The sequence below is a fragment of the Malaclemys terrapin genome, chromosome 12, assembly GCF_027887155.1.
Source record: "Malaclemys terrapin pileata isolate rMalTer1 chromosome 12, rMalTer1.hap1, whole genome shotgun sequence".
NCBI lineage: Eukaryota > Metazoa > Chordata > Testudines > Emydidae > Malaclemys > Malaclemys terrapin.
In genome coordinates, this window is record NC_071516.1 from 3,063,336 (window position 1) to 3,075,701 (window position 12,366).

General features: G+C 53.6%; 1 protein-coding gene across 3 annotated transcripts in view; it reads right to left on the bottom strand.

Annotated features, from left to right (window-relative positions):
- ANGPT4 (angiopoietin 4) overlaps positions 1 to 12,366 on the bottom strand; it is a 40,222-nt gene that overhangs the window by 5,277 nt on the left and 22,579 nt on the right. The window contains exons 1-7 of one of the 3 annotated variants that reach the window (XM_054046329.1): positions 9,316 to 9,439; positions 7,851 to 8,006; positions 6,872 to 6,993; positions 4,438 to 4,670; positions 1,988 to 2,103; positions 1,503 to 1,604; positions 515 to 681 (exon numbers count right to left, since the gene is read on the bottom strand). In XM_054046329.1, the coding sequence (XP_053902304.1) occupies positions 515 to 681; positions 1,503 to 1,604; positions 1,988 to 2,103; positions 4,438 to 4,670; positions 6,872 to 6,993; positions 7,851 to 8,006; positions 9,316 to 9,318 (899 nt within the window). In that variant the 5' untranslated portion in view covers positions 9,319 to 9,439. Of the gene's footprint in view, positions 1 to 514; positions 682 to 1,502; positions 1,605 to 1,987; positions 2,104 to 4,437; positions 4,671 to 6,129; positions 6,297 to 6,871; positions 6,994 to 7,850; positions 8,007 to 9,315; positions 9,440 to 12,366 lie in introns of those variants that run through there. The other 2 variants (XM_054046326.1, XM_054046330.1) reach the window with 2 other exon arrangements.

The window sequence follows — 12,366 nt, forward strand, 5'->3', positions numbered from 1 at the left end:
TCAGGCCTCGGGGTATGCAAATGTGGCTTTTTGCAAAAAAGCAAGAAAAAGACATTTTTTCCTAATGCAATTTTATGCATTTTTTTTCCTTCAAGAAAATTTATTTTGGTTTTCAAAAGGAGAAAAAATGACAATGTAGCAACATTTCTGACCACAAAGTTCACACAGAAAAATCACTGCAAAATTGCCACAAACTGGCAAAATAACAGTGAATGCACAAAATTTCATTCTGCAGCCACTTTGATTCAGAGGCTGCGGAGATGAACAGCTTGGTAAAGCAGGTGGAATACAAAACCCTAGAAACATCACTCCCAATGTACTGGTTCCTTGCCCAGCTGTGCTCTCTAGCCCCGCCTCTTCCACAAACGTTGGGGGACCACCAGCTGGTGCTGTGATTTCGGCTTGAGTAGGATTCACATCGATCCCAGGATGGCACTGGGGGAGTTTCCTTGTCTAAGTGGGGTTTGAAGAAAGACCCAAGGGAACGTTTCATTGGTCAAGGTCCATATCCCACCTGTAAAGATGACGCTCGCTGCCCAGCTGGAACGTCTCATAATGGGCGTAGGCCTGGTTTCCTTCCCAGTCCAGGAGCTCCACTCTCAGCGAGTAGGAAGCCTGGTTTGTCAGGAGATGCACAGCTTCGTTCCCCAGCCAGTACTCCCCGGCAGGGTCTCCAAAGCCCTGGGGAAGAGGAGAGCCAACAGTGGGGAGGATTTAGACTGTGTCCCTGGGCTATGCAATGTCCGTTATGGTCAGCAAAGGGAGGAGGCAAAACTCCATCAGTTTTAGAAATACCGGAGTAAATTCTGCCCTCAGTTACAGCCCTGCGTCCCCAGTGAAGTCACAGGGCTGCATGGGAGTAACTGGCCCGTTTATCGACCCTTGCTAATCCAGCATGGAGCTGGGAGAAATGTTTCAAATTTCAACGTTTTGATGAAATTTCCGAATTCAGGGGGGAAATGGGGAAATGTTGACATGTTTGCAAAATTCCCCTCTGTCATCCTGTCTAGAGCTGGCGTCTTCTCTCTCCTTTTACCCTGGCAGCCAGGTCTTTCCATTCACCTCTGCCCACCAGCTCTTCTCTGCCTGGCCCTGAGACTCCTATCTCCAAACCCGCCCCCCAGAGGTCTGTGGTCTTTTCCTGCTACAGCTCTCTGGACTCTAGATGGCAGAGCCGCGAGACCTGACGTGGGTCATGGAGCTTGCCCCCCTGCCACATCCGTCTCAACGACTGTCTTGTGTCCTCTCTTTGTGCCTGTGCTCAGGGGTGAGGCCGCCTTCCCGGGAGTTGATTGCATTGCCTGGTTACACGGTTAGGTTTTCTTCCCACTGGGTCTGTTCTTGCCTAAACGGAAGGGAGCTCTTTAGTTCCACCCAGTGCACGCCTGACGTCCAAGTGTCCCATCACTGCACGACCACCCCCTCCCTCGCCCCCGGGGTTGTCAGTGGGTCAGTGATTGAACAAGCCAGGGAGGTGGGGGGGGGGCAGGATGAGGTCAGACCTGTTTGTATTCTTTCCACTTCCTCTGGAAATTCACGCTGCCATTGGCTCGGCGCTGTATCACCGTCCACCCACCTCTGTCTGTCTCCATATCACAGAACACCTGCAGAGGACGCAAACCACCAGTGCTGCAGGGGAGAGAGCCTGGGGTGGAGCGGCACAGACGGGTTGTACTGTGCAGGGAGGGAGTCAGGCCAACACAGGTCTTGTGGCTACGGCGTGGTGGGGCCACGTTCCCGCTGACAGGGTGTTTTGCGAGTCAGGACTGAGATGCATTGAGCAGACTTCCCGAGGACCAAGAAATGGCCTTGCTTTGGAGAGCCCCAGTACTGACACACGAGGGCTGGCGTGGGAGAGGACTGAGGAGCAATGGCATGGCGGCAGGTAGGGAAGATTGGCAGACTTGCCTTTGACAGGGCCCATCTCGCTCGTTCTTGGGCACTAAGGTCCATTTCAGTGCAAGGCCTGAGCCTGTCAGTCACTCACCTTCCTGGGTTCCGTCATGTTGGTGACGTGGAGGGTGTAAACCCCGCTGGCGTTAAACCCGGCTCGGCGGGTCTGAGCACAGTCCTGGGACACCTGCTCTTCCTTCGCGAGGGGAGCTGGCAAGGCAAAGAAAAGCAGCAGCGAGTGAGCTGCAAGTGTCTGTGATGGGTTCTGATCTCCTGGGCTTAGGGTAAGGAACAGAGCGAGAGGGATTCTCCGTCTATTTCATGCCCTGAGCACAAGCCCGGGAGCCAGGAACACCCCAGATTGTTCTTTTATTTGTATGTTAATAATTTGTCATCAATATTCTCTATCAATCGCCCCTTCAAAGCCTCCCGGGCCCCTCACAGTTGCAACCCAAACCTTCTTAGTCACCAAACAGCTGCTACAAGAGTAAAAACACCTTTAAAGGAACCAAGATCGGATACAGGGGAAGGACAGGGGCTAGGAGGGTGTCTGTATAATACACAAGGAGCCGATGGCTTCATCCCCCACAGCATTGTACCCTGTGGGCCATTTGCACTAGGAGAAAGATGCTTCCAAATCCGACTGGCGGCATTTGACATTCCACGTCACCTCCGTGTGCGTGACAGCGCAGGGGGCAATGGGGAATCAGGCCTCAGCCAGGTGCAGACTAAAAACCAGCTTCAGGAAGAACCATTCAAAGGTGCTGTCTACATGCAGGGAGGTCGACGGTCAAGAGAATGACCCTCCGCCCTGGGTTCCATTGCAGCTAAGGTGCTATCCCCTGCTGCCCTACGATGCATCAGTGGGGTCTGGCTGGGTGGCATCTGAGCTACAAGCAGATGCTGCCTTCCTAGCGTCCGTCTCCGTGCTCGCAGCAGGCAGACTCCGAGCTGCGTTCCTCTGCCGCGCTGACTCCCTGGCCAAGACAAGGGCTGGAGTCAGACTCGGTTCACTTAGAGCGTTAGGAGCCAACGATCCCTCCCGGGGGAGCCAAGATAACGTGAAGTTATTTCTTTTGTAATGACTGGAAAATAGAAAGTGTCGTTTGATTGCCTGGCTCCATCTCAGGAAAAGCCAGCGTGCTTCAAAAATAAATAGGATGAAATCTTAACAGCCCGTTCCCCGTAAAACTATCTTATGGCATTAGCGTCTTGGCTGCGACTCTGTCAAAACACTGAAGCCCATTGGTGCAATTTTTACTGCCTCGCTGCAAAGGGGGCAGGAGCTACAAGCGTCGATCCTGCAAGATGCAGAGTGCTCCCGCCCAGGGCAACGGGTGCTGAGTGCAGGCAGGATCTCCTGCATCGTGCAGGAGCAGGCTCTTGGAGACCAGATAAAAGAAGCATGAAAGCAAGTGTGTTAGAAGGAACGTTCATGGCCTTAAAGTGCGCATGCTTCCTTGAATGCCCCTTTGCACTGCCAGAGGGACTGGAGGGACAGGAGCCCCAGTGTAAGTGAGAATTGGGCCCCCTGTAGCACTGTGGATTTGCTCTGGGTGGTTGGTTGTTGCTCTTTTCTCCTTGGGTTAGATGTTTGTGGGTCTAATTGATTCTCTTTCTTTCTTTCTTTCTTTCTTTCTTTCTTTCTTTCTTTCTTTCTTTCTTTCTTTCTTTCTTTCGTGTCTCTTTGTACATCTGGGGTCACAGATCCCCAGACTAAGCTTGAGGATTTAACGTGGGTGCGGAAAGGGACGACACAGAACAATGTGGATTAGTGCAAAAACTTTTCGCTGTTGGAATCTTGGGCACTGGATTGCTCTGTGCCACATGTGGACATATTTAAAGCAAACCCTGATGGTTCAGAGCAGTTTTCTGTCTGTCCGATTGATCGATCGATTGATTGATTGAAATCTATGGCACTTCTAATATAACCCTACAGTAATTATTAGAAAGGGCCCCTAACTCCACGGAAGTTGGGATCTAGATTCAGGTTTAAATCTGAGCATCTCAGCTTGCTTGCCCTGCTGTCATGGGATGAGCCGAAACCTTGGTCCCTGGCTTTTCCATCAGCCGCTGGTGGGGTGCATTGTTCTGAGACCAGGCGGAAGGTGGTGCTGGACAGACAGAATGTCGAGCAAGGCAGGGGCAAGGGTAGCAGAGAGAGGACATTTTCCAGGTTTCTAACCCAGCTTCTCTGAACACCTACCGTCACTAAGCAGTTTGAATCGAGAGGTCTAGCCATCAGTTCTATTGGCACTGCTGTGGGGAAGCTCTCACTGCTGCATGAACAGGGCGCTGGTCAGAGGAACATCACAGGGCGGGGTCCCAGCTAACACACGACGCTAGTGTGGGGAAGTTTGCACTCCGTGTTCTAGCTCCTACTGACTGGGAATGGGGCCGGTATCAGCGGGGAGTTCCAAGGAGCGTTAGTTGCCCACAGAATCCGGGACGGGCTCTCTTCTCCAGCCAGTGACACCCTGGCTGAAGGCCAGGAGGTCTATGCAGCTCTGGCAAGCCCAGCGCACTCCTGTGGGATGAGCTCACCTTTGCCCTGCGAGACCAGCTGGACCAGGCTCTGGACTGACTCGAGGAGCTGCAGCTGCTGCCGCTGGAGCAGGCTGGTGTTGCTGTTGGCAGCGTGGAGGGACTTCTCCAGGTCCTCAATCGTGTGGCTCTGGCGGCTCACTAAGCGCTGCAGCTTCTCCTTCTCTGTGCGGATCCCTTCCAGCTCTGTCTGGTGCTTGGTCTCCATCTCCAGCACCCGCGTCTCTAGGACACTGCAAAGGGACAGGCCGAGAGAGGCAGGGTGAGGTGCTTGCCTGGGGGACCGCACGAGCCACACAACACCAAAGGTAATCGTCAGACAGCTGCTCGGGCCTGAGACAAAGCCCACTGACATTCATTGGAGGCTTTTCATTGACTTCAAATGGTTTTGGCTCAAGCTGTTACTGAGGTTCTCTGTGTGGTTTGTGGGGCACCCAGAGGCTATGATGGTCTTTCATGAGCATGACCATGGGGGGGGGGGCTGCTTTATCATGGGAGCTGGAGGCAGTTCTTCATCCCACTAAACCATTCCCGATCTCCCGCTTAACTCAGCCAAGTGCCTCCCTCTTCCTAGAAACAAATCTTTCCACTGTAAACCAGCGGAGAGAGGATATTCAACTGAGCTCGTGCTACTAAAGAGAACTCCCGATCTCCGTGGGTTGGGTGGACATGGAAATAGCTGCTGAACTTTTGGCTAGCCAAGGCAGAAGCTCCAAGGTTGCATTTGTAAAATAGTGCATCCAGGAGTTAGTGCTCTGGGTTCCCACAAACAGGTTGTCTGTGCAAATAGATACGTGCACGCTCAGAATGTGGTAGATGAGTGTCCAGGTAGCTAATATGCCTGGCTAGAGGTCCACCTGTGGGTGCATATTTTGCTGGTCCTGTCAAAAAATGTGTCTCTAATCCTTGTTCATTAGCCTGTGCAGAGAACGATCACACATCATCCGATCTCACATCATGTTACCTGACCTGAGCCGGCATTGGAAAGGCACAAAGCGGCGGCAGGAAGTGAGCAGCCTTGAGAATGCCAGTGAGTGAAAGGGCTGATATTTGGCCTGGGAGTTGCTGTTGTAGCCCCAAATCATGGTCTTATTCCCAGGGCTCCCGCCCAGAAATCTCTGCCTCCTGCTTTGCCCATGGAAATGTACCACCGAGGAGTAGTGACCGGACTAGCTCACCTGGATTAATCAGTCGTGGTGACTCATTTCATTGATCTGGATTCAAACCAACCTGCCAGAGGTGATGAACAAAGTACAAAAGCCTGGCCCCCTAGGTCATTTTCCATAGGCTGTAATTTTCCGCAGGGTTTAAAACGGACAGCAGTACACCAAGGGAGCTGGCCAGCATTTGGCTTGTTTGATAACATGCGCAGTGGGTGCATTTAAAAAGTTCATTCCGGTTTTAAAGCTATTCCCCACCCCAGTGATATTTGCTGTCTTTAAAGCCGGGAATATGGCTAGAACCCACCCAGGCTGCCTCTGGGAATCTGTAGGGAGCTTCTGCCCTTCTGCCTGGCTTCGCCCCACCCACTCTGGGATAGCTATTCTGCTGGGGGCAGGTTTTCAAAGGCCCAAAGGGCAGTGGGGCCTGACTCCCATTGGAAGTGCCTGGGAAATGGGTGCCTAATGCTCACGTAGCTTGCAAATCTCCCCTCTAGTGACCTTGTTAGTGCCACCAGCCCCCAGTTCTCACCCTTGTTCATTGATGATTCGGGCTGCGGGGACGATAGGCCCACCGACCCCCGGCTCCAGGACAGGGCTAAAGTCCTGACAACAGCTGGGCCTTTCTCACACGGAAAGGAGACAGCAGAGAGCCCAGCTCCGTTAGCATGAACCGACCCTCGCTCTGGAGCTCGGTGGTTCTGGCAGGGACTCGGCGGCAGCGGCAGCAGCAGATGAAGATGAGACGGCTCCACCAGCGACTGCAGCCCCCCTTCTGCAGCAGCCCTGGCGCCCAGCCCACCCTGAGAGACTGTCCGGGAGCGAGCCAAGAGCAAACAATCCAAAGCCGAGAGAAGGGAGCGAGGCACCTAACACGGGTAACCATGCGGTTTCCAGCCCACCGTGTGCATCAGCTGGGCGCTCAGAGCCCCGGGGAAGCAAAGAAGCAGTGACGTCAAACGGGAGTCAGCACCTGGGAGCATGTGGAGCACGCAAGGGGCCATGGTGGGGCGTGACCCTGAGCAGGGGAAGAGAGAGACAAACCAACAGGAGCTGCATGAGGTACTGGGACACGGTAGCCGCCTGGGGCAGGTTCCCACACGGTCCTGAAAATAATTGTACCCTGACAGAGGTCACCATAAAAAGTCAGCGTTTACCCCTGGGGCCAGGAGAGCTGCTGCTGATTAAAAGACCCTCCTTCCTCACCGTCCTTTTAAACATCGTAAAGAGACAAGAATCGGGCAAGCGAACCGAAGTGGGGCCGAGAGCCATACTTGTTCATGTTCTGCAGCTTGCGAATTTCAGTCGTCTGCAGCACCAGCTGCTTCTCCAGCTTGTTGGTGGACAGGGAATTCTCCAGCAGTTGGATCTCGATGCGTGCGGTTTGGTTCAGAACCTGTCCGAGGAGCAGTTGGGAAGAATAATGAGTGGGCTCCCCCTTCGGTCTCCCAAATGCTCCCTCCTTCCCCCCACTTTAACCTGCCCTGATTTTTCAGCAGCATTACCAGCCCCGGTATGATATTTCCCCACTGATGCACTACACCAGCTCCAAGGGAAACCAGTTTAGATGGAGCATCTATTCAAGCCAATAGAATGTCCTACCATCCATACTGGCCACACTGGAGGAGAGCGTATCCTGGTCTTTCCAATACAACGGGCCATAGAAGTAATAGGGAGCAGAGACTGACTGGACAAATTATGTGATCCCTGTTGGTCACGCTAGCCTAAAAACTTCGCACTCAAAATCCATGGTCTCTGCTTCTTTTACATGGACCACATCAACTCCATGAGTGGGACTGTCAGGACCCTGTGGGGGGCATTGGGTGTCCCCTGCTCATTAATTTTCATGGGTATTGAGCAGCCAAATCCCTTCAGAAATCTCAGCCCACCCCTAAAGCATGTGAGCCGGGAGTTCTTTGTGACTGAGCTGCCCTGTTGGCCATTTGAGTCCTGCACGCTGCAGCCATGCGAGCCACACATCATGGCTTGCACTTCACCCCCACCCTTTATCTAAGCAGCCCAAAGCTCTTTACAAATGTGACTGAACTAAGACGGGAGAAATAGCATCCCCCTTTTACAGGTAGGGAAAATGAGGCAGGAGGTGACGTGGACGTGCCCAAGGCCAATCACGCAGGGAGTCAGTGGGAGAGCTGGATTAGAACCCAGGCCTCCTGGCTCCCAGCCCCGTGTCTCCCTCAGGGCAGCCATGTGTGTATCTATTATGAGCCATTTCCCAGAATGCTCCTGCTGTACCTGCGCTTCCACAACCGTCAGTTTCCTGCTCTGCTCCGCCGTTTGGTTCAAGAGGCTGGTACCAATCTCCAGCATGGTGGCTGTTTGGTTCTGAGCGACGTTCTGCTGGATCCGGACCATCTCCGACTTCACGTTCATCTGCACGTAGCTCTCCAGCTAGACCGGGAGCGTGGGGGGGAAGCAGTCTGTTATTATTACATGGTATCAGAGCTCTCGTTATCCCCAGCCCAGCTTGACACAGACACTCCCTCTCTTCATTCCATGGCAGCAACGTTTCCCTCCCTCTGGTGAAATCACTCCCAGCCCCGTGAAACACCTTCGACTCCCTGCCATCCAGCTGGTGTTAAGCCAGCCCTGGTGCTACTCGTCAGAATGGTGCCTTGGGGAGGAGAGAACATGGGGCTGTCACAAGCATTTCACCCTGGCATAAACTCGCTTTGCCCTGTGATGTTTATCGGGAGGACAGTGTGTCCTGGCCGCAGCCTGGCCTACTGGCATGAGGAGGTCCCCTTGGAAAAATTAATCTCACCAAGATACTTTGGCTCAGGAATTGTTGGAGACTTGCTGTGTCCTTAAGATCTCTCTCTCCCCCGCTCCCCTCACTACTCTGAGTGATGAAGAACGGCCCCTTCTCTGTGCTAAGGAGGGAATGTGCACTTGTGATCACAGATCTACCCTCCCCCCTGCTCGCACTCTGCAATAGCTGGGTGACACACTGGAAGTCTCGGCTCTTCCATGACTTTGGAACATTGGTAACAGGTTTCGATGGATGCAGGATCAGACGTGCTGAGGGTCTGGGGCCGTCCTCGGCTTCAGCTGGCAGGGTGGGCACTCGGCACGTCTGTAGCTCAGGCCCCCACAAACCAACGTCAGGCGTGTGAAACTCACATAGGGCAGCCCCTCCGCAGCACAGCTCCACTGAAATCCATACAGCTTATGCTGATTTACACTAGCTGAGGGCCCGGCCCAGGGCCGACCAGCCTGTGGAAAACCGGAAGCACAAGAGCAATGGCATTCTCCGGGAGATGTCCGATTCCCTGTGCTCGCCCTTGCCCCATCCTGGCCTCGCGTGATGGTGGTGCAGAGTCCTGCCACAACTGCAGCCTCACGCCACGTCAGCCCTGCTTCTCGGAGTGCAAGTTGGGCAATACGGAAACGTGAGTTGAAAACAAAAGTCCACTTATGCAAATGCATCCCCAGGGGTTCTTGGAAAGAAAGCTGGATACATGTTCACGAGGCGTTTAGACCCAGGCCCAGGTAGCCACCTACAGTGATTCCGGGCTCTCCGAAGCGGCTCATATTTGGCCCCCATGTAAATGGTAGGCTTGCTTGGCCATGCTGGAACCCTGAGAGAGAAGCTGGAAAACAGGAACCCTAGTGCCACAAAGGCCTGACGACGGACAATGCTCGCCACCTGGATTATGTTTTAACTCTCATGATTGGGGGCGGGGAGGGGCTGACTCACCATATTGGAACATTTGGGGTTGGCAATACGGAGCGACCACTTCACCAACCCTACCGAGGAAGGGCCGCTGTCTCTGTAGGGCTGGGTGGGGATTTCAGCCCTCAAAGCTCCCACGCTGCTCCATCAGCAGTCTCCACACCTGGATTGTCCAACACCGTGAATGTATGGCCTTACCCTACACAGGTCTTGTTTGTTTCATTATTTTATCTTTTCAACACGGCCCCTGGGAGAAGGGTTTATTTCCAGGCTGTCTAACGATATTTCAGTGGTTCCCCTTCCTGTCCCACCACCAAGTTTTTAAAAAAATGCAGCGTGGGTGTGTGTGTGTGTGTGAGAGAGAGGGAGAGAAAAAAAAAAAGAGATCCAATTTTAAAGCATTGCATCCGGTTGCATGGGAATGGGGCTGGCTCACAGCAGGACTGCACTGATCCCTCGGGAATAGCATGGACTGGCCTCCCGGCATGCCTCTGCGTGTGTGTGTTAAACGCAGCGTCTGCAGGTAGAGGGGGTTCCTGAAGAGAGCTGGAAAAACAGGGGGTCACCCAGCATACAAAGAAAAGGCAGGTTTCCCAGGGCACAGATGAGCAGAAGCTCTGGAATTTCACCCCCCCCCCTTTTGTTTTTATCTTTTGCTGACTGTGCCCAGCTCCGACAGGACCAACTCTGCTGGCTTAGTTCTGCGGCGATGCCCCCGCCGGTGTTCACGTGTGTGGACAGAGAAGCAGCGTGGGCTAGTGGCTCCAGCACTGGCGTGGGACTCAGATCCCACGGGTCTATCCTGGCTGACCTTGGACAAGTCTCTTCCCCCGTAGGCAGGTCTACACAGCCAGCAGTAAGCCGGGCTGACAGGCTCGGGCGACTGCAGTAAAGACGGCGGTGTAGATGTCGCAGCTCAGGGCCTGGAGTCCCGCTCCCTCCCCGGGCTTCAGAGCCGTAACATTTACACAGCTGGTGGTAGTGCGGGAGCCCAGTCTGTCGACCCAGGCTCTGAGACTTGCTGCCAGGGACTGCCACTTGCTGTGTAGACGTACTGAATGGGTCCCTGCTGCACCACCCACACGTTGTCCGTCTCGTGTATGCCGGGTCTGAGCTCTTTGCCGGCGAGGACTTGTCTCTTACTCTGTGTATGCACAGCACCAGGGCTTGAATTCTCACCGAGTATTTCCCGGAGTGTCGGGGCTTCAGCCCGCGGGAGGCGCCGGGACTCAGGCCTTCAGCCCCATGGGAGGCACCAGGGTTTGGGGTTTCAGCCCCGAGGGAGGCGCCGAGGCTCTGGGCTTCTGCCCCACAGGGCACGCTGGAGCTCCGCGGGTTTGAAAATATTTCCCGGGGCTCTGCTCCGGACAGCTCCGGCTGAATTTAAGCCCTAGACAGCACCTAGCAGAGTGGGGCCCAGATCTTGGCTGGGGCTGCGAGCCACTCCCGTGATACAAATGCTAATAATGGGGGAGGATCGGTGAGACGCCAGCCTAAGGGCTCCCTGTGGCTAACCTGGCACCCAAGGGCCTCGATGACCTTTGCTGAAACACGGCGCCTGGTAGACATGTGGAAGAGACGGGCTTACTGAGACATTGGCTTTTGCCCCCACTCTGGGCTCTGCTCCCTGGATCACCACGGTTTAAATTACCAGCAAACCAGGGCTGGACACACACTTTATTTATTTGGGGCGAGGAGGTTGGTATATTTTATTTTTGTCTCCCTGCCAACGGAGCGTGGAATGTTTTGTTTATATTGCTCGTTCTCCTCCACTGACGGTCTGAGAACAAGAGAAGACAATTGTACAGCTGGAGCTCGGAGATGCAGTTCAGACTGTTCCCGCTGCCGTTCACCCTTTCGTTTCCAGTTTGAGCTGAAGTGCTGGATTTTGCCTTAAATTACCAAGGAGATTTTGGGGCTTTTTTCAAGGAGATTCTCTGTAGGTGTTGGGAGGTGTGAGGGAGTTACCCAGCTGGGCCACCTTGCACTTATTTATATTTGGAAAAGTGTAAGAAATGGGATTGACCCTCGGCTTTCCCATCTTCATAGCGCAATGTACCAGCCACTCTGCCCTAGGCGATGAAGAAGAAGACAGGAGAAGAAGTGGAAATGAGAAAAGGACACCTATGAAATCAAAGTGCTGGGAGCTGAGCTGACAGGCAGGGGATGGTAGAATCTCTCCCTGTCTAGTGTTTAGTGATTCTTGGCTCTTAGACACCTGTGACGGGGTGGTGTTGGCAGCTATAAATAGACTCCTCTGGGGATCCTGCAGCCTGGTCCCTTATAACCCGCAGAACACAGGGGCTGGCTAGAGTCGAAGGGAGCTGGGCCGTCTGATTGGTTTGGAAGGACAGTGGGGATCACTGTCACCAGCAGGGAGTTAAGGAGGTAATCAGCTCACCAGCTGGGATAAAAGGCTGAGCGGGGTTGGGGGGGGAAGGGGGCCCCTTCTAACTGCTGCACTGTGCTTGGATCACCAGGTAGGACATAATAGTAAAGACGCTTAGTGAGGGAGCCCTGGCAGAGTGTGTGCTGGGAAATCACCAGGGGGACTGACCAGGCAGGGTTTCCAGGGCTGGAGGGGAGTACTACACCCAGGGGTGCATTCGACATGCCGGTCACTGGGGGTTTCAAAGTCGTCTAAGGGGATTAGGTAGCCACGTTCCATTGAAATCCAATGAGATTTGGGGACCCAACTCCCTTGGGTTCCTTTAAAAATCCCACTGATGTAGATACAGCAGATGTGGGAGGTCAATAGGTAATAGACCGTTAGAACTGATCTAGGAGGTCAAGAGATAACACACCGTTAGAACCAGCTGCTATGCAACAAGCGCCATCACTATTAGCATTTATTTGTTATTCGTATTACAGTAGCATCTAGTGTCCTGAGTCAGGGATCAGGGCCCCATTTTGCTGGGCGCTGTTAAGTCTAAAGAGAGAAGCTAGACAAACCGATATAGACGGGCTCTAGAAATGACTAGGCACTATTTGTGCTACATCTCAACGGGGAGAAGCTGCCGGTTACATTTCCCCAACCCGCTTGTCCCGTTCTTTAATCAAGCCAGCCCCATTCTT